The sequence below is a fragment of the Rattus norvegicus genome, chromosome 5, assembly GCF_021556685.1.
Source record: "Rattus norvegicus strain SHRSP/BbbUtx chromosome 5, alternate assembly SHRSP_T2T, whole genome shotgun sequence".
In the NCBI taxonomy this organism is placed as follows: Eukaryota; Metazoa; Chordata; class Mammalia; order Rodentia; family Muridae; genus Rattus; species Rattus norvegicus.
In genome coordinates this window covers 14428687-14449093 of record NC_141538.1, presented here as the reverse complement: position 1 = coordinate 14449093, position 20407 = coordinate 14428687, and the positions used below count along the sequence as shown (strand labels likewise).

At 41.8% G+C, this 20407-nt stretch overlaps 1 protein-coding gene across 50 annotated transcripts in view; it reads left to right on the top strand.

Moving 5' to 3' along the window:
* Nucleotides 1-20407, top strand: part of Cspp1 (centrosome and spindle pole associated protein 1) — a 114948-nt gene that overhangs the window by 5508 nt on the left and 89033 nt on the right. For all 50 annotated transcript variants that reach the window (XR_015619787.1, XR_015619781.1, XR_015619786.1 and 47 more), the window contains exons 2-3: nucleotides 5881-5989; nucleotides 8145-8244. Coding sequence is in view for 28 of the 50 variants with exons in the window: in NM_001191864.2 (NP_001178793.2) it covers nucleotides 5891-5989; nucleotides 8145-8244 (199 nt within the window). In the remaining 22 variants the exon portion in view is untranslated. The remainder of the gene's footprint in view (nucleotides 1-5880; nucleotides 5990-8144; nucleotides 8245-20407) is intronic.

The window sequence follows — 20407 nt, the reverse complement described above, 5'->3', positions numbered from 1 at the left end:
TCTCTTCTCTATTCTTGTTCCTGCAGTTCTTTTAGATAGCAACAATTCTGAGTCAGAATTTTTGACTGTGGGGTGGCAACCCCATCCCTCCACTTGATGCCCTGTCTTTCTACTGGAGGAGGACTCTGTGAGTTCCCTCTTCCCACTGTTGGGCATTTCATCTTGTGTTCCTCCCTTCGAGACCTGAGAGTCTCTCACCTCCTAGGTCTCTGGTACTTTCTAGAGGGTTCCCCCACCTCTTAGCCCCTCACCCCCACCCAAGGTTGCATATTTCCATTCATCATGGTGACCTTCAGGGCTTCTCTCCCCCAACTCCCCAGTCCCAATACCAGATCATGTTCCCCCTTTTCCCCTCCCCCACCCAGGTCCCTCACTCCCTCTGCCTCCTGTGATTGTTTTCTTTTTCCTTCCAAGTGGGATTGAAGCATCCTCATTTGGGTCCTTTTGCTTGTTAACCTTCTTGAGTTCTGTGGATTGTATTCTAGGTATTTTGTATTTTTTTTTTTTTTTTTTTTGGCTCATATCAACTTATTAATGAGTACATACCATGCATGTCCTTTTGGGTCTGAGTTACAGCACTCAGGATGATATTTTCTAGTTTAATCCTGCAAAATTCATGATGTCCTGGTTCTTAATAGCTGAATAGTATTCCATTGTGTAAATGAACTACATTTTCTGTATCCATTCTTCTGTCGTGGGATATCTGGGTTCTTTCCAGCTTCTGGCTATCACAGGTAAGGTCGCTATGAACATAGTGGAGCACATACATGCCTATAGGGTATGGTGAGGCATCTTTCGGGTGTATGCCCAAGAGTAGGTCTTCAGGTACTTTCAGTTTTCTGAGGAACATCCAGATTGATTTCCAGAGTGGTTGTACCAGTTTGTAATCCCATCAGCAACAGAGGAGTGTTCCTCTTTCTCCACATCCTCGCCAACATGTGCTGTCACCTGAGTTTTTGATCGTAGCCATTCTGATTAGAGTAAGGTGGGATCTCAGGGTTGTTTTGATTTGCATTTCTCTGATGACCAAGGACTTTGAACATTTCTTTAAGTGCTTCTTAACCATCCTTCACAGACATGGAAAGAGCAATTCTCAATTTCATATGGAAAAACAAAAATCACAGGATAGGGAAAACAGTTCTTAACAGTAAAAGAACTTCTGGGAGAATGACCATCTCTGACCTCAAGCTGTACTATAGAGCAGTAGTGATGAAAACTGCATGGCATTGGTACAGAGACAGGCAGGTTGATGAATGGAATAGAATTAAAGACCCAGAAATAAAACCACACACTTACGGACGCTTGATCTTTGACAAAGAAGCCAAAAATATACAATGGCAAAAAGACAGCATCTTTAATAAATGGTGCTGGTCTAACTGACAGTCTTTATGTAGCAAAATGAAATACATCCATGTTTGTCACATTGCACAAAGCTCAAGTCCAAGTAAATCAAGGACCTCAACGTAAAGCCAGATACACTGAATCTAATAGAAAGAGCCTTGGACTCATTGGCATGGGGTCTGGTGGGGAAAATTTCCAAACAGAACTCCAATGGCTCAGTCTCTAAGATCAAGAATTGATAAATGGGACCTTATGAAACTGGAAAGCATCTGTAAGGCAGAGGACACAGTCAGTAGGACAAATTGGCAACCTACAGATTGGGAAAAAAGCTTCAATCCCACCTCTGATTGAGAGCTAATATCCAAAATACATAAAGAACTCAAGAAGCTAACCTTCAAAAAACCAAACAACCCAATCAAAAATGTGGTATAGAGCTAAACAGAATTCACAACAGAGGAGACTTTTTTTTGAAAGCTTATTTCTTACCTACATACAATGTTTGTAGCTACTGGAGAAAACTACCTGATAACAATACCATGGAAAATGTACATTTTATAGAGTGTCTAGACAATGCAGAATCCCATTTAGCTTTTTTCTTTTCAGCAGATTTTGGATGGGCCAATATAATCCTTAAATTATAAACATTCTTAGTGTATTCTGTTTCTTGGCCTTGCCCATCAGTCTAGCCTCCATTATCCACTAAATAACTTGTGCATAATTTTACGGTTGAAATGTCCTTATGTAAATTGTTGCACACTTTTAGGGATACAGAGAATAGCAGCCATGGTAGGTACAAGTGTTTTATTGTTTATGCCTTTGTGTCCTGTTGATAGTAAAAGTTGTTCAGAATATCAACATCAGGTTACCTGTTCATGTGCATAACAGCAAAACCATGCCATGCAGAAACAGATCCTCGAGATTGGAATGACCATTGCTTCTTTACCAGTTTCATTTTAACCTCATACTGTGGTTAAGATTTATTAATATGTGCAGAGTCCTGTTCTCTACATGTCTTCTTAAGTTGCCAGCTCAAGCTCCAGCCTAGAATTCTCTCCCAGCACCTCTCACTAAGAAACCCTCGGGTTGCATTGGTGAGGTGTTGATGCATTCCCACATTGGTGCTGCACAGCTCAGCTAACTTGTTTAACTGTTAGTGCTCCTGACAGTCTTTGGCAAGAGGTCATCTCATTACTAGGAAAAAGGTCATGGGTTAATATGTTCCTTATTATAGTTACTGTTACCTAAAATGAATTTCAGAAGTTGTAATAAGTGCTAAGTTACTGTTAAGAGGAGTTCTTCCCCATTCATTCACATGAACATTGCTGAGCACTTACTTGGGGGTTGTCCCTGCCTGTGTTCATTTACTCCATGTTTGTCCTTGGATCTTACAATAGTTTTTTTTTTTTTTTTCTGTTTTGAGGCGTATATTGAAGATTGAGTGCTTTAAACTCTGCCTGCCTCAGTCCTGAGTAGGGAGTAGCTGGAATGGGAGTGTTGATCATTTATATCTGTGAGAAACACTCAAGTCTTTTTTTTTTTTTTTTTTAAGATTTATTTATTATTATATAGGAGTACACTGTAGCTGTCTTCAGACACACCAGAAGAGGGCATCAGATCCCATTACAGACGGTCGTGAGCCACTATGTGGTTGCTGGGATTTGAACTCAGGACCTCTGGAAGAGCAGTCAGTGCTCTGAACTGCTGAGCCATCTCTCCAGCCCAACACTCAAGTCTTAAGTACACATCTTTGATGGGGCTCAAATCTGATTCTTGAATTTTAGCCATCTTTGGAAATTCCTGTTAGCATGTCTTTTTTTTTTTTTTTCCGGAGCTGAGGACCGAACCCAGGGCCTTGCGCTTGCTAGGCAAGCGCTCTACCACTGAGCTAAATCCCCAATCTCCTGTTAGCATGTCTTACTAGCTTAACTTAATGTATGTGAACGAAACTTTCCCAACCAGACAGCTTGCTGGGATTTGTGTTTTTAGGGTTCTATGTCTCCAGGACTATGTCACTGGTGACTGGTAGCTCCTTGTCACATATTTTGTTACTGATTTTGATACGTTTTTAGAAGAAAAAAACAAAAAAACAAACAAAAACATCCCAGTTTCTGTTCCAGTTTCTGTTCTGTGTGGTGGTGTATACCTTTAATCTCAGCACTCCTCCTGGAGAAATAGGTGGGTATCTTTGGGTGGAAGGCCTGCCTGATCTACATAGAATTTCAGGCTAGTCAGGAATATATGTGTGTGTGTGTGTGTGTGTGTGTGTGTGTGTGTGTGTGTGTATACACACACATATATATGTATATATATTTCCCTTTTAAAAACAAGAACAACAACAAAATTAGTTTTGGTGAAGGTTATCCTTTTTAAAAGTTGTAAATGATACACACTGAAATGCAAAGGTCTTCCAGCTGTTGAGTTCATGAAAGCAACATGTGTCATACCCAGAATTCAGCACTTCACAGCAGCTCCTCCCATCCTCCTGCTCCTAGATGCTTTCACCCCTTTTCCATGATGCTCCCGAGTCCTGGGTGTGTGAATATGGATGTCCTTTTGGGTTCACACACGCACAGTCATGTATTCTTAGTACTGATCTGTTGTGGACACGTAGCAACAGTCCCCTTCAGAGAAAGACCCGTCTCTGACTAAAGTACACAATCGCACATCTGTGGGTATGAATGTACATATTTAGCTGACAGTTTGACAGCATGTCCGTTTAGCAAAATAGCCACAGTATGTCCCCTCTGAGGGCCTTTTGACTTTCCGTAGCCATGGCCTCTTGACCAGCTTTACAATTCTGGCTTTGGTTCACTCTGTTCAACAGGCCTCAGATCCAAGCAGAGAGTGGTTCCTTCCTAACAGTCAGGCCACTAATTGCTATAGTGGGCGTTTCTTGCCTATCAGGGTCTGGTGCTGGGTAGGACTGTTGATGGCCACCTGTCTCCTAGTGGCCTGCATGACATCTTCTAAGCTAATTACCAAATGGAGTTTTTTTAGAAAAAGGAGTTTGGATAGGAGATTACTTGAATGGGTGGGGTGTTGTGCTTCCAGAAACATAAATTATTAACTGAAGATCTCAGTGCTAGACGCGGATATACCCACGAGAGGGTTCTGGAGGTTTCCCAGAAAGCACAGTTATTTCCTTTTTCTTGTTTGCCAACAACAACTAGATGGTAGTAACACTCATTGCTGAGGACACCATATGCTTGGCTTGCAGAACATAGAGAAACCAATCTTGAACTGACTAGGAAACTTACTCTCTCCTGTGTAGCTTATATATGATCCATTTAGGTGACAATTCCGAGTTAGACAAAATTATAGCAATAGATAAGACATGATTAGTTCTCTGAGTTCAGGGGAGGAATGACTGTAGAGGGAAAAACTCCTGTGTGTTGTTGACCCTGTGGGTTCTTACCCTGTCAGGAGAGCTGGACAGAGACATAGTGTCTCAGAACAAGGCTTGTTTTTACAGTTAAACACAAGGGAGGCAGCCTGTGTGCAAACTCTTAAATCGATGCTAAGCCCAGGGAAGATACAGTTCTTTAGCATCTCCTACACTTCCTGTTCTCATCGCATTAGAGATGGAGTTAGGTTACCCATGGGCTCTCCTGCTCATGGCTCTGTGTTCTGTGTTCTTTGTTGTTTTGGGAGTTGGGGGAGCCTTTCAATGTAGCCTTGGTTAGCCTGGATCACTGTTTAGAACAGGCTGCCTGGTTGAATTTACAGAGACACTTCCCTCTGCTTCCAAGTGCTAGGATTCAAATGTTGGGTGAGCACTGCCACCCCCAGCCTTCATCACGATTGGTCCCCAGCAGTGTCGTTACTATTTTACTCTTACTATTTGAACAAAGCAGCTTTTATCCTATGTCTATTTTATGCACATATGTGCCTTACTATCTGGTAAATCCTTGTGTAGGACAAGCTCAGCTACTCAGTTTTAGGTTATCAAATAATATTCTTTATTAATATATCAACATACATAGTCCTTTTTTTTTTTTTGAGATGGCTCTGAGAAGCCTAGCTTCCTTGCAACTAATGCTGTAGGCCAGCAGGCTGGCCTTGAACTCAGAGATCTGCTTGCTTCTGCCTCTGAGTGCTAGGACTATAGAGGTGTGCCACCACTGCCTGGCTCACAATTAATTCCTAATAGTTTTTTAGAGAAAAGTATTTTACAGATTTAAGGGCTTTATTGCCTTAGATTTTTATTGTGTGACTGTGGACTATGGCAATGGCTGCTGATCTCATTTGTTACTACCTTTTTAGTTATCATATAATTGTATAGAACGTTCCGTTGTGAAGTTTCCATGCATGCACATACCGTGCCTGGATCACATTTCTCTTTCTGTGCTTTAGCCTGCATTGTAGACTCTTCTGGAAAATCGAAGAGGAGGAGACAGATGGTATTTATGTTCATGTTTAAGTATAAAGTTCACAGTGTGGTAATTGAGATTGAATACCAAGTGTGGACTAAGACTGTGTCTTAATACTTAGCTAAAACCTCTACAATATGGTTGTGCTCACTGAAGACTTGTTTTTCAGAATCTACAGAATGGCAGATGGCTTGGATGAATTTATTGAAGAGCAAAAAGTGAAACTGGCCCAAGACAAAGCAGAGTTGGAAAGTGACCTGCCGTACATGGAGATGAAGGCAAGAGCAGTAGCTGTCGTTCAGTGTGCTCTGTGAAGTCGGGTTTAGTGGTGTACCCTTTAATCCCCCCAGCATTTGGGAGGCAGAGACCTTCAGATTGCTGTAGTTTGAGGCTACCTAATCTATATAGCAAGACATCTAGGCTAGTCAGAGCTACATAGTGACACCCTGCCTCAAAATCAACCAGACAAAACCAGTCCCCCCACCCCCCACCCAGCGTACAGTGAAAGCAGCCCAGCTGAGCACGTTTGATTGAGAGTGAGGAGTACGCCAGTGAGCGTTTTGTCTCATACTTGAGTCTGATTGTTCTGCTTCTGAGAGACTGACTCTAGGTATCACGTGAGAGATTTTGAGTGTATTTTTTGGTAGGGTTTTATATATCACAATATTCTACTTTGTTAGCGTTCTAATACTTGATTATGTATTTCACAAACTAAATAGAAGACAGAGGTTAAACCTTAGTTTTTATGTGAAAAATAATAGTAAGTGAATAAAACTGTTCTGAAATACATACTAGTAAATTTACTAGGGCAATTTATTCTGTACGGTTTGCTTCTTAGGACAGGTATGTTATCATGATTGTTTCTGAAAGGCAATGTCTGGAAAGTTTTCTAAGTTGTTTTTGGCATAAGAGTTGTTCTGTCTAGCTGATGCCGAGCTCGTGCTAGGAGCCACGCTGGGCTCTGGGAATGCTGTACTGAGGCAGACAGATGCTCGCCATCACTGGCTCAGTGCTGTTAACAGAGGCTCTGGGTGGTGAGCGCATCCATATAAAAGGACTTCTGACTCACCTCTCTCCCTTCGTCTCCTCTGGGTTAGCGTCTGTCCTACACAGATAACCCAGTTAAGATGATCGTCCTGGCATTCTAACTGTCCATTCTGTTATGTAAGTTAGCATATGACAGTACTCATGGGTAGGGCACAGCTTTAAGAGGTGCAGTATTTGCAAGTAAACTGGGGCATTGGGAAGCTGCATGATGAGCCTCTGCTGCTGAGTCAGTAGGTAGGACGGGCTCTGATTCTTGACATTGACTAAGTGCTCGTCCTTTGCAGCACTGGCCATGGTTGCTTTTCTTCTAAACAGTCTGCTCTGTAAAAGGAGCTAAAGCAAGAGCTTTGTGTGTAGCATTTTCTCCAGTCATGCCATCTTTATGAAGTAGGGGTGTTTTGGTTTTTGTTTATTTTGTTCCGGAGATCAAAAAAAATGAGGCCAAAGGAGTTAACTGATCTGTTCAAGTAGCCAGGGATGGATTCGGCTTGCTGTCGTGCTCTAGTGGCAGGGCACGCTCACAGCGCTTGGGACGGAGGCTGAGTGAGCTCCTGTGCAGCTTTATTAACTCTGTGTAGCAGTTCAAGACTCACTGCCCACTGAGGCCTTGTCGTCCTCCCAGTCCCCAGCACCTCTGGGTCTTTTAATCTTTCTCTGTCTTGTCTTTATAGCCCCTCCCTATACGAGTGTATGTATCTGAGTGTCTGTTGTATATGTTAACATGCAGTGTCCTCACATGCATGTGGTTTGAGTATGTATGGAAGGAAGCCTGATGTCCAATAGATGTCTTCCTTGATTGCTGTCACCTTCTTTTTGTGATGGAATCCTTTCACTCAAGCTGGAGATTTTAGAATTTGCTGTGCTTCCTGGCTGATGAACTTCAAGATCTGTCTGCCTCTGATCCCTCAGAGCTTGGGTTACAGCCACACGCTGCTGCTCCTGGCTTTTACATGGGAGTTGGGAATACAAACTCAGGTCCTCAGACTTCACTGACTGAGCCATCTCCTCATCCCCATCATCATCATGCATATGTAAATCTTACCTGTAAGCACAACATTACATAGCTAAGAATTACATTTGTTTATATCTCCATGCCCACCCCCAACCCCCTGGTCCAATAGCAGACGCTTCTCAATTTTGTTTTTTACTCTTAGTTTCTAGTGTCTGGCCCAATGTACTTAATAGAGACTCATTTTTAAGAGGATGAGTTAGGTATCAGAACAGTTGTTACACCATGTAAGTAATTTTGGTTAATTTCTCAAACTTTACTCTTCAATCTTTGTGCTGTGTAATTTTTTCTAAGTTAATTTTGTATGTCAAATAAGTTGATTTGTACATTTTGTGGAGTTCTCTCCTTTGATTTATAAATATCATGTTTTTTTCCAGGGAAAGGCATCAGAGAAACTCTCTGAAAACAGTAAAATCTTAATCTCTATGGCTAAGGAGAACATACCACCAAACAGCCAACAGCCCAAGGGATCCTTAGGTATGGTACTATATGTGTGGAACTAATTTGAAGGTATCCTTCTTTGCAGGGCACTGTGAAAAAGGTTTGCTTCTTCAGAATAAAAGATTTCTTTGGAACTTTATTTTGGAATCTTACATATAGCAATGAGAACTGTGTATGAACTCAGAGAACTTAATTTCATTGATTTTGCCTAATTATGATTGGTGGAAATATTAGAAACTGTGTGATGTAGATAAACATTCGTAATAAAATTTCCGAGTGTGTTTATGTATGTACAGAGAGAGCCTGTACTGTTTGAAACTCAAAGGAGGGTCTAGCAAGATGGCTCAGCTGCTGCAGATGCTTGCCACCAAGCCTCAGGACCTCAGTTTGCTCCCCAGGACCCACGAGGTGCCGTGCATATACATACAAGTAAATCTGTTTACTAGACAGATAAGGAAATGTGAAGTGTGTGAAAAGTTACTTGTTAGGGACCATTTTTTGCGTGTAAGTGTATGCACATGTGCGCATATATGTGTAGTGGCTAGAGGCCATCCTCGGATTGCAGTTCCTCAGAGGAGGTGTACTTTTTGAGACAGGGTCATTCACCAGAGACTGAGTTTGCCAGTTAGACTGCTTGCTGGCCATCCTCCAGATTGGGTTCCACTTGTTTCTCCTTGGATTCCAAGCATGCACCACCACACCCAGTTTTCTACATAGATGCTAGGGATTGAACTCAGGGCCTCTTTCTTACATGGCAAGCTATCTCCCCAGCCCAAGGACTGTCCTCTTGTTGATGACCATATCGGAACTATAAAGTTAATATTGCAGGCATACTGATTTTTAAAATTATGTCTTAGTATGAAGTATTTGGAAACCTTTTTAAAAGTACATATTGGCTTGTTGGTACATTTCTGTTTTAAAATACATAATATTGTCAGTAATATGTATCTTTTCTGATTCATTGGTGACTGAAACATTTTCACAGAAAGTAAGTCAGATATTTTTATTTTTGGTTCAGTCATTGTTTTCACGGGACTAGTTCAGATGACAGTTATATTCTGTGTTACTGTCTTGCTTTTAATAAGTCACTGGATAAGAAGGGAGGCGAGCTGAGATACAGAGTAGGTAATGGGCTTTGTATGTCTTTATTAGAAAAAAACAACTCAAAGTGATTGGCCTACTATCAGTATCAGATATAAAGGTAACTCAGTTTTGATTCTATTAGCTATAATTATTAGCTAATATGCAACTTTAGGGAAATGAGATGTTCTCTTTTGTTTCTTAAGTATAAAATAACTGTCACTAGGGGTTGGAGAGGGGTGCAGCAGTTAAGAGCACTGGCTGTTCTTGCAGAGGCCTTAGGTCCAATTCCCAGCACCCACACAGCAGCTTACAGCTCCTGCCTGTAACTTGTGTTTCAGGGGACCTGATGCCCTCTTCTGACCCCCACAGGGACCAGGCACACATGCGGTGAATAGACACACATTCAGGCAAAATATTCATATAACAGAAATAAGATATAAAAATAAAGTAAGTTAGAGTGTTCTTTTCATTTGAAATTTATATGAATTAAGGTTAATTCTAAGGGCTAATTTAAAAATTTAATAGTAGATTCTTTTTTTTTTTTTTCTTTTTTTTTTCCGGAGCTGGGGACCGAACCCAGGGCCTTGCGCTCTACCACTGAGCTAAATCCCCAACCCCGGAAAAGATACTTTGAATGAATGAATGTTCTCGTTCCAATAATAAAGTCAGTTTTCTTGGAATATAGTTTAGTTTTCATGGGACCTCTTAAACATTTTCAACTAAGATAAGTATATTTGAAGCACATTGCCTATTACTACAGAATGCTGGACAGTTTTGTCTTAGTTAGAGTTACTATTGCTGCTATGAAACACAGCGACTTGGGGAAGAATGGGCTTCTTTGGTTTGCAGGTCCTGAATCACAGTCCACCGAAGGAAGCCAAGGTAGGAACTCAAACATCCTGGAGCATGATGGCAGGAGCTGCTGCAGAGGCTCTGGAGGACTGCTGCTCACTAGCTTCCTCAGCCTTCTGTCTTGTAGAACTCAGAACCACTAGCCTAGGGGTGGACCCATTCACAATGGGCTATGCCTTTCCCCATGAAGAAAATGCTCTGGGACTGGAGAGATGGCTCAGCAGTTAAAAGCACTGACTGCTCTTCCAGAGATCCCAGGTTCAATTCCTAGCACCACATGGCAATTCACAACTGTCTGTAACTCCAAGATCTGACACTCTCACACAGACATACATTCAGGCAAAACACCAGTACAGATAAAATAAAAAGAAATTATTAAAAAAAAAAAAAAAAAGAAAAAAGAGAGTGATCTCCAGGCATAGCCTGATCTTACAGAGGCATTTTTAAATCAATGTTCTGTCCTCTCAGATGAGTTTAGCTTGTGTCAAGTTGACATAAAATAGCCAGCACAAGTTTTATTTATTTTATAGCTTCAAACTAGAGTACCTGTATTACTAAAATGGCTCCATGGGAACTTGCCATGCAAGTGTGAGAACCTGATTTGGGACTCACAAAGTCAGGTGAAGTTGGCATGGTAGCTCACATCGTGATGTCAGGGCTCCTAGGGTGACACAGGAGGTTGGGACTGAATGCTTGGAAGCTTGCTGGATGCTGGTTTGCTATTTGTGGTAGTGTACAGTGAAGAGAACCTGTCTCAGACAGTGCCTCACCTGTATAGGGTGATCATCTAATGGAAATGATGGATCAACTTAAAGTCTGTGACATCATCGTTAAATATAATAGTAATAATCAGTAATACACAAACCTCAAATACTCATTTTCACCAATGAAAACTATCAATGACTTAAAGTGTAAATAAATACCAAGCAGCATTAAATTTTAAGGTTTTTTTTTTTTTTTTCCGGAGCTGGGGACCGAACCCAGGGCCTTACGCGTGCTAGGCAAGCGCTCTACCGCTGAGCTAAATCCCCAACCCCTAAGGTTTTTTTTTTTAAAGATTTATTAATTATATATGAGTACACTGTCACTGTCTCAGACACACCAGAAGAGGGCATCAGATCTCTTGTGATGTGATGGTTGTGAGCCACCATGTGGTTGCTGGGAATTGAACTCAGGACCTCTGGAAGAGCAGTCAGTCCTCTTAACCTCTGAGCCATCTCTCCAACCCCAAATTTTAAGGTTTTTAAAAATTCATTTCTATATGATAATGATATTATACCTAGATAATATTGTTAACTTTTTTTTTCATCCCATAAAAGGATTTAAGGTAATATTATAGTGCATTCTGAAACCAACTACCTAGATTTGGACTAGATAAACTTCAGTGTTTAGGAGGCAAATTTGCCACAGATTATCAATCCTCCATAAGAGTCTGGGGATATAGCTCACTGATGGAATTCTTGTCACACATTTACAGGAACCTGAGTTCCATCCCCAATCAATCAATCAATCAATCAATCAATCTCCCCCTCCCGCCCCCACTTTCCTTCTCTTCCTCCCTCTCCCTCTCCCTCCTAATCACAAAAAGAAGAGGCAGGCAGGTATGGTGGTATACACCTTCTTGGGAGGCAGAAGCAAGTTTGAAAGTTTTACCTGACATTGGATACCAGGTTTTTAAGTTTAGGAGTTCCCACTCTCACTTCTTCCCAGCTGACTAGTTTTTGAGAAAACTACTGCCTCCTGACGTTTGATAATTCTCAAGAGTGATTTAGACAACTCGGAGGTAAAACTAACTTTATTTGCAGGTAGCTTGATTATATTTTCTTTTCTGTGTGTGTGTGGAAAATTTTGAGGAATCCACAAACATTGCTAGAACAATAAATGCATTTGTTAGGTTTAGAGGCTATAAGACAAAAAGTACAAAAATGAATTCTGTTTCAGTAATGATGTGAAATATTGAGTAAATGATCTTATTCAGAAAACCATCAAACATAGCAAAATATTTAAGATTTACACAGAAGAAACTGTAAGTTTCATGGTTTACTGAAATTAAAGATTCTTAAAGTAGGAAGGCATGGATTTAGCTGGAGCAGAGAATAGATGAAATAATTTATTGGAAAGTACATAGTGAGAAGGCAAAAACAATATTCAAATTACTTAAGTTTTTTTTTTTTTTTTTTTTGAGACAGAGTTTCAAGTATCTAAGAATGCCTTTGAGCTTCTGACCTATTAACCTTTCCCCGTGAAGTGCTGGGATTATAGGCATACATTACCATGGCTTGTTGTTGTATAAATATAAAAATAATATAAGTATGGTTGTCTTTTACCTCGCTAGGTCTGCACCACAGTGCCCCAAGATATCTGCTAGGTATCTTGGCGGGAACACATCCCAGCCGCACACTTTCCTATAGTCAAGCCCTCACGTAAAAGAACACACAACACACTAATCTTAGATCCAATTGATAGATATAATTGCCGACTTAAACATACACAGCCCGGTACCATCCATCCCTTAGGAACATTGATAACAACCTGTAAATACACAGAGCAGAATCTTAACATCACCTGCCATGGCTTCTCACCCTCTCCTGTCTCCTCCTTTCTGTTCCTGTCTCCTCCTCCTCCTCCTTCAAACTTCTCTCCGGTCCTTCCTTCTCCTCCAATGACAGGCCTCCTTCTATCCTGTACCTGCCCCTCACCTGTACTTTACAAATTCAATGGGGAGAAGGTTCTGGTGAAGTCACCTGAGTCCAGTCACTAGGCAGCTGTCCTTGGGGCAATGGAATTAGCATCAAAATACAGATAACTCCAGGGCAAACCACAATAATGGCTCAAGTCTTGATTCCTTTTGTTTTTATAAGGAAGAAAACGTTTTAGTTCTTAGGGGTCCAGCTTTAAATTTGAGCATACTAAATGGTACCTAGTTTTACTTTTATTTTGATTTTTTGGAATTAGTATTTCACTCTGTAGTCCAGACTAGTATAGAACTCATTGAGTAGCCTGTAATGGCTTCAAACTAGTGACATTCTGGGATTTTTTAAAAAAATTAACCCAGATATTATAAAAATGTGTAGGTATAGGGATGTGAGGCTGCTTTTGGACTGTCTGTAGCAGCTGACTCTGATTTGCCTCGTGCTCTAGCAGAAGTCTGGTTTTGCCTGCTGCAGATGCTTTCTGATTGTATGATGTTTGGTCTGAGGACTTTTCAGAGGATATATAAATGCCAGGGCCACAAGAGGCAGTGTTGGAGGTTATTGGTCATTTAGGGTGGTTGGTTGCAGTCTGTTAAAAGCCCTGATCAAAGAAGAAACAAAAGGAAAGAAATGAGATTCAGGGAACTCTCTCCCCTCTGTTCTTTCTCCTAGTTAATATTAGGAGTTGAAATGGGAGAGGGGATAGAGGGTGGGAAAAAGAAGATCCCACAAAGTAGGAGAGCAGCTACATCAGATACATACAGCAGTCCTGCTTCTGCTTCTGGAGCACTAGGGTTATGTGAACCATCACACCTCACTAGTTTTACTCTGACTTTTGTTGTTTGTGGCATAAACGTGTGGGCTTTCATGTAATCCATTTGGTCTTTGGACTCACCGAGGTTATTATTATAGTTATCGTTATTATTCTGGGGGTTAGTATACCCCTTGTTGTCTTTAAATATCTACTAGGGGGTTTCTGCTCTACTTCATACCATATTGTTCCCAGATAAAAGACACAGAAACCTTTACACTTTAATAAGCTTAAAAGCACTACAGCTGGGCAGATATCAGCCCTCTCTGCTGCTTTGTCGGCTTCCCAGTGGTGATCCCTGAGATCACTTGCCATGTTCTGACTGGGCCGCTCCTACTCCATCAGGCTGACCCTCATGGCCCTGGGCTCATGATCCATGCTACCCTATGGCTCCCTGCTTCCTCCTTCCTCGCTTCTCTTGTGGTCTCTACCTGAGACCCCAAGCCCAGGAACCAACACTCTGCCCCTTCTCTTCTGCCCAGCCCAGGCTGTAGGCATCTTTATTAACCAATGAGGGATGAATTGGGGGGTAAGCATCATTTGGTGTACATGAGGATCTTGGGCAGCCTGATCTTCGGGACCATTATTTGACCTCTGAATACATAGTAGCAGCAGACCAACCCCTACATCATCCTGTTTCCATCTGAGTGCAGCATCATGTCTAGTCTATGTAGTGGTCTGGGGTTGATATCAAGGCTTCATGCAGGCCAGGCAAATATTCTACCAGCTAAGCTACCTTTCTAGTCTGTAGTTTAGCTGTTTTTAATTTACCCTGTTATTTTGTGTATTTATAACTGATTATAGGCGTTATTAAAATTTTGATTAAATTTTGGGGAGGGCACAACAGTAGTTTTTACATAAATTTCTTTTTAAATACATTGTTACATTAGTATACAAAGTAATGGCTTTTATTATGGAATCCTTATCTATGTATATATGTCATTATACTTTGTTTTTATTTGCTCTCTCACTCTGATTGCCTTTCCCAGTGCTCTCTTAATCTCCTTCTGAACACATAAAGAGACAAAACAAAACAAAACATTGTATTTATTTATGACATGGCAGTCCTATGGAGGTCAGTTCTCTCAGTTCATCTTGTGGAGGTGAGCCGAGGCTGTCAGGGGCAGGTGCCTCTCCCCACCCATGCCCCTCAGCACAGCTTTTCTTGTTTTTAAACTATGTTTGTGTATTATATTCTATATGTATGAAATGTGGGCATGAGAATCCAGGCACATGTGTGAGGATGAAGGACAGTTTTCAAGAGATGAAATTCTCCTTCCACATGGGATCCAGGAATGAAAACTCAGGGCGTCAGGCATTCTGGGCAGGGGTTTGTGTGCTGAGCCATCTCACTGGTCCTTGACTGGTTTTCAGGTGTCTGTTGGGTGCTTTCATTACTTCTTCAGAGAATTCTCGCTCCAGTTTAGTAGCCCACTTATTGATTGGGTGGTTTGCTTGTTCGGCAGGTTTTAAGCTTTGTGTTGTTCAGTGTCCTAGACAGCAGTCCTTTGGAGTATGACTAGCAAAGGGTTTTCCCTCTGTAGGCTGTCTCCACTCTGGTGATTGCTTCCTGTCCTGTGCAGGAGTGTGGTGGTTCCAGGTCATCCTATTTGCCAGTTCTTGGATTATTTCCTGAGCAGTTGGCATAGTTATGTTCAGGAGACTGTTGCCTGTGGTATATCTTTGTCTTCATTAGGGTTTTATTGTTGCGATAAACCCCATGACCAAAGAACCAGTTGGGAAAGAAAGGGTTTATTCAGCTTACACTTCCATATTGCTGTTCATTATTGAAGGAAGTCAGCACAGGAACTCAAACAGGGCAGGAACCTGGAGGCAGGAGTTGATACAGAGGGCACAGAGGGGTGCTGCTTACTGGCTTGTTCCTCATGGCCTGCTCAGCCTGCTTTCTCTTTTTTATTATTTATTTTTTCCCATCTTTATTAAATTGGGTATTTCTTATTTACATTTCAATTGTTATTCCCTTTCCCGGTTTCCAGGTCAACATCCCCCTCCCCTTCTATATGGTCTTCCCCTCCCCACCCTCCCCCCCATTAACCGCCCTCCCCCCAACAATCACTTTCACTGGGGGTTCAGTCTTGGCAGGACCCAGGGCTTCCCCTTCCACTGGTGCTCTTACTAGGATAGTCATTGCTACCTATGAGGTCAGAGTCCAGGGTCAGTCCATGTATAGTCTTTAGGTAGTGGCTTAGTCCCTGGAAGCTCTGATTGCTTGGCATTGTTGTTCATATGGAGTCTCGAGCCCCTTCAAGCTCTTCCAGTTCTTTCTCTGATTCCTTCAACTGGGGTCCCGTTCTCAGTTCAGTGGTCTGCTGCTGGCATTCGCCTCTGTATTTGCTGTATTCTGGCTGTGTCTCTCAGGAGCGATCTACATCTGGTTCCTGTCAGCCTGCACTTCTTTGCTTCATCCATCTTATCTAGTTTGGTGGCTGTATATGTATGGACCACATGTGGGGCAGGCTCTGAACGGGTGTTCCTTCTGCCTCTGTTCTAAACTTTGCCTCCCTATTCCCTGCCAAGGGTATTCTTGTTCCCCTTTTAAAGAAGGAGTGAAGCCTTCGCATTTTGGTCATCCTTCTTGAGTTTCCCAGGGATGGCGCCATCCATAGTGGGCTAGGCTCTCTTCCCTTGATCACTAGTTGAGAAACTGGCTTACAGCTGGATCTCATGGAGGCATTTCCTCAAGGGAGGCTTCTTTTTTCTCTGATTCTAGCCTGTGTCAACTTGATGTGAAAACAGACAGTACGTTCTTGAAGTGTAGGCTTTCAGAGTATCACATCTTATGTTAATGTCCTTGATCTTATTTTGATTTGATTTTTGTGCAGGGTAAGATATGCAGATCTAGCTTCATTTTTCTACATGCAGAAATCTGTCTTACCAGCACCAGTTGTTAAAGAGGCTGCCCTTTTTCCAGTGTGTGTGTGTGTGTGTGTGTGTGTGTGTGTGTGTGTGTGAGAGAGAGAGAGAGAGAGAGAGAGAGAGGAATTAGGTGGTTGTAGCTGTATGGATTTGTTTCTGGATCATCTATTCTATTTCACTGGGGTTACACTGCATAGACCCCTCCCCTACTATGTGTGTGCCTCTGCATGCATTGCTACAATGTCTTATTCTCTCTCTCTCTCTCTCTCTCTCTCTCTCTCTCTCTCTCTTTCCTTCTTTCCTTTCTTTCTTTTTTCAAGACAGCCTCTCACAGTATAGCCCCACCTGGCCTACAGCTCACAATCATCCACCTGCCTCTGTCTCTCCGTGCTGTTGAGTTCTGTGAGTAAAGATATGTACTACCACAGCAAGTGAATATCTCACAAAATTTGATCTTTACATTTTATGTCAATATGTATGCGGTGTGTGCAGATGCCTGTGGAGGCCGGAACAGTGGGTCAGTTCCCCTCCAGCTAGAGCTTAGGCAGTTGTGAGCTGTTGCTGTGGTGCTAGGAACTAGACCTGGGCCCTCTGGAAGAGCAGCAGGTACTTTAACTATCCTGATCCATCTCTCTATTCCTCTTTATCAGACTGCCACTAAGATGGGGGCTTCACTGGACCCAGAACTTGCTGATTTCAGTAATGGCTGGCTAGCAAGCCTAAGGGGTTCTTCTTTCTCTTCCTTTCCTGTGTTCCTCTTACTGCAGTGTCCCCATCCCCACCCCTTTCCCCATAGGGCATGAAAGGCGGGTTCTTCATTGTCTGAGCTGTCTTCCCAGCTCCGCATGTCTGTTTCTGTGCTAATATCATGGTGTTTTTATGATCTGGCTCAGTAATGTAATTTCAGATGAGGTTTTCTGCTCATCCAATATGGCTTTTTCTGCTAAGGATTGTTTTAGTTGTTCAGGACTTTTTCCTTTCAGTATGAATTTTAGCCTTTTCCTCTGTGACTGTCATTGAGATCTGGTATGGATGGGATTGGGTCTGTAGATTGCCTTGCTCTGATACGGCCCTCTCTTTTTTTGTCTTTTACTGTCCTCTTCATTTTCTTTCTTCAGTGTCTTAAAGTTTTATTATGTTGAGACATGTTCCTCCTATTGCTGATTTCTTGAGGGCTTTTTATTATCAAGGGATGTTGACCTTGTAAAGGCCTTTTCTACGTTGATTGAGATGGTTGCGTGATTTCTGTTCGTAAGTCAACTAATGTAAGGAGTTGTGGTTATGGATTTATGTATGTTGAACCAACTCTCATCCCTGAAATGAAATTGGGTTGGTCATTGTCCTAGTTTACCTTTTCTTGCTGTGGTAAAGAAGCCTGGGGAGGAAAGGGACTTTTCAGTCTATAGCTTATTATAGTCCACCCTGAAGGGAAGTCACAGCAGGAACTGGAGGCAGAAATGGAGACTGAACTCAAAGTACAGTTTACTGGCGGCTTCTGTATGGCGCCATTGGCTTGGTTTCTTAACCCAGGACTACTTCCCAGCGGTGACCCTTCCACATCAGTCGTTAATCAGGTAAATGTTCCCTAGACTTGCCTAAAGGTCAGTCTGATGGAGACATTTTGTCCATTTAGGTGCCCTCATCACAGATGACTCTAACTTATGTCAAGTTGATGAAGAACTAGCCAGCACAGCCATGGAGTGTGATCTTGTTTTAATCTGTTCTTGTTTGATTTGCAGCATGTTGGGTGTCCATGCTCACCAGGGAAGTTGGTCTACAGTTTTCTTCTCTTGTGTTCTTATATGAGTTTGGCCTCAGTGTCTATATGTGTTGCTGCCTTCAAAGAATGGGTTTCATCCTTTCCTTCCTATTTACTGTATGGGACAGTTGGAGATATTGGTGTCATCTTGGTAAATGGATTCTTCTTTGTTGGGAGGCTTTGTGGCTGTCTCAGTGTCTTGGATTATTATGGATCTAGTTTAGTTGTAGCCTGATTTAGGTTCAGCAGGTTGTGGGTTGTAATTTATACACATAAATTTATATACATAGATGTTTTTCAGCTTTTTGTGAAAAAATTTTTTTCAAAGTACAGCTTAATTACAGTTTTGTTGGATTCCGCAGTAACTTTTATCATCATCAATTTTACTAATTTGATTCTTCTCTCACTTTTCTTTTGGCTAGGGAGTTGGCACTCATTTATTTATTTGTTTGTTTGTCTGTTTTCACTCTTTATTTCACTAATTTACACCCTGATTTCTTGCAATCTGCTGTTTTTCCAGTTTGGATTATTCTCATTTTTCTAAGACCTTGAGGTAAATCAATGAATAATTTGAGATTTTATTTAATTTGGAAAAATATTTGTATATGTGTCTATCTGTGTTGGCATGAATTAACTGGAAAGTCTGGGAATATCTGTAAAACTTTATGACCTTATTCAGTAGCCCAGGGTTCTTTGACTGGGTAAGAAGATGAGAATCATGGGATTGTATCTACCAAGAGCTGCTACAACTGTGTAAGTAGAGATTTATCAATATTACTTCACGACAGCAGAAGGTAACAACTTACGTTTGACAAAGTAAAAATGATAAACGTGAATTAACACTGTGTGATATTGAGAAGTAATGAAAAGGATTAACCACTGCTCCAAACAACTGTATGGCCAAGCCTCAAACATACTAAGTTAAAGACGAGGTGTGAGTTAAACCTATGACCTTCTGTGGCTTGCAGACAGATGTAGTTGAAGCTGGGCATGTACCCCAGTTGGTACCTGGCTTCTGTAAGCCCTGGGTTTGATCCCTGGCACCATATAAACTTGTAAGCCCTGGGTTTGATCCCTGGCGCCATATAAACTTGTAAGCCCTGGGTTTGATCCCTGGCGCCATATAAACTTGTTGGGTTGGTGCATGCCTCTGGTCCCAACGCCAAGACGGTAAAATAGAACGATCAGGAGTCCTAGGTGTCCTTGCCTCTGTACAGGCAAGTTTCAGGCCAGCCTCGAGTCCATGAGACCGTCTCTAAGTAAACCAAACATGAATATAGCTTGCATATTGTGCTTGATAGTTTTTACTGTTAACTTTATACAACCTAGAGTTAGCTGGGAAGGCGGACTTCTGTTGAGGAATTGCCGTGATTAGACTAGCCTGTGGCCAGTGTCTGAAGAATTCTCTCTAGTGACATTGGTGTAGGAAGCCCCAGCCCACTGTGAGGCTGGATAAGAAAGCTAGCTGGAGACTCCTGGCTTTCTGCTGCAGTTCCTGCTGGAGTTGCACTGACTACTTCTTCACTTAACCTGAAGTATAAACACAACCAAGCCATTTCCTCTCCCAAGTTGCTTTTGGTTAAGGTGATGAAACATTCTGACCAAAACAACTTAATTCTGTGATCAATTATTTACTCCCCTTCATGAGTTCATCTTGCTTTGTTTACGTATTTGGCAAAAATCTCTTCTAGTGAAATCCAATTCTGTCTACCTCTGTAGCTGAGTTTTGGTGAATATAACAGCAATCATGGAATTATTAAAAAATTTTAAATTTAGTTTTTACTTTCTGATAATTTTATATCTGTATGTAATGTTTTGATTGAGTAACCCCCCCCCCCATTTCCTTCCCTATCATCTCTAGCATTTTTTCCTCCCAACTTCATGTGCTCGTTTTAAAAAACCCAGTGAGTTCACTAGTGTTGCTGTGTGTGCGTGGATGTGTGGCCATGCAGCCTCTGAGAGGCCATATCCAAGAGGAAAACTAGTGCAGTCCTCTAGCTCCTGTGAGCTGCCGACAGTTCCTCAGCTGGGCTAGATCTCAGTGTGGTCCTCGCGTCCACTTTGGGGTTTGAATCTTGGCTTTGTGCATGCAGTCATAGCCACTGTGAGTTTGCATGTGTGATG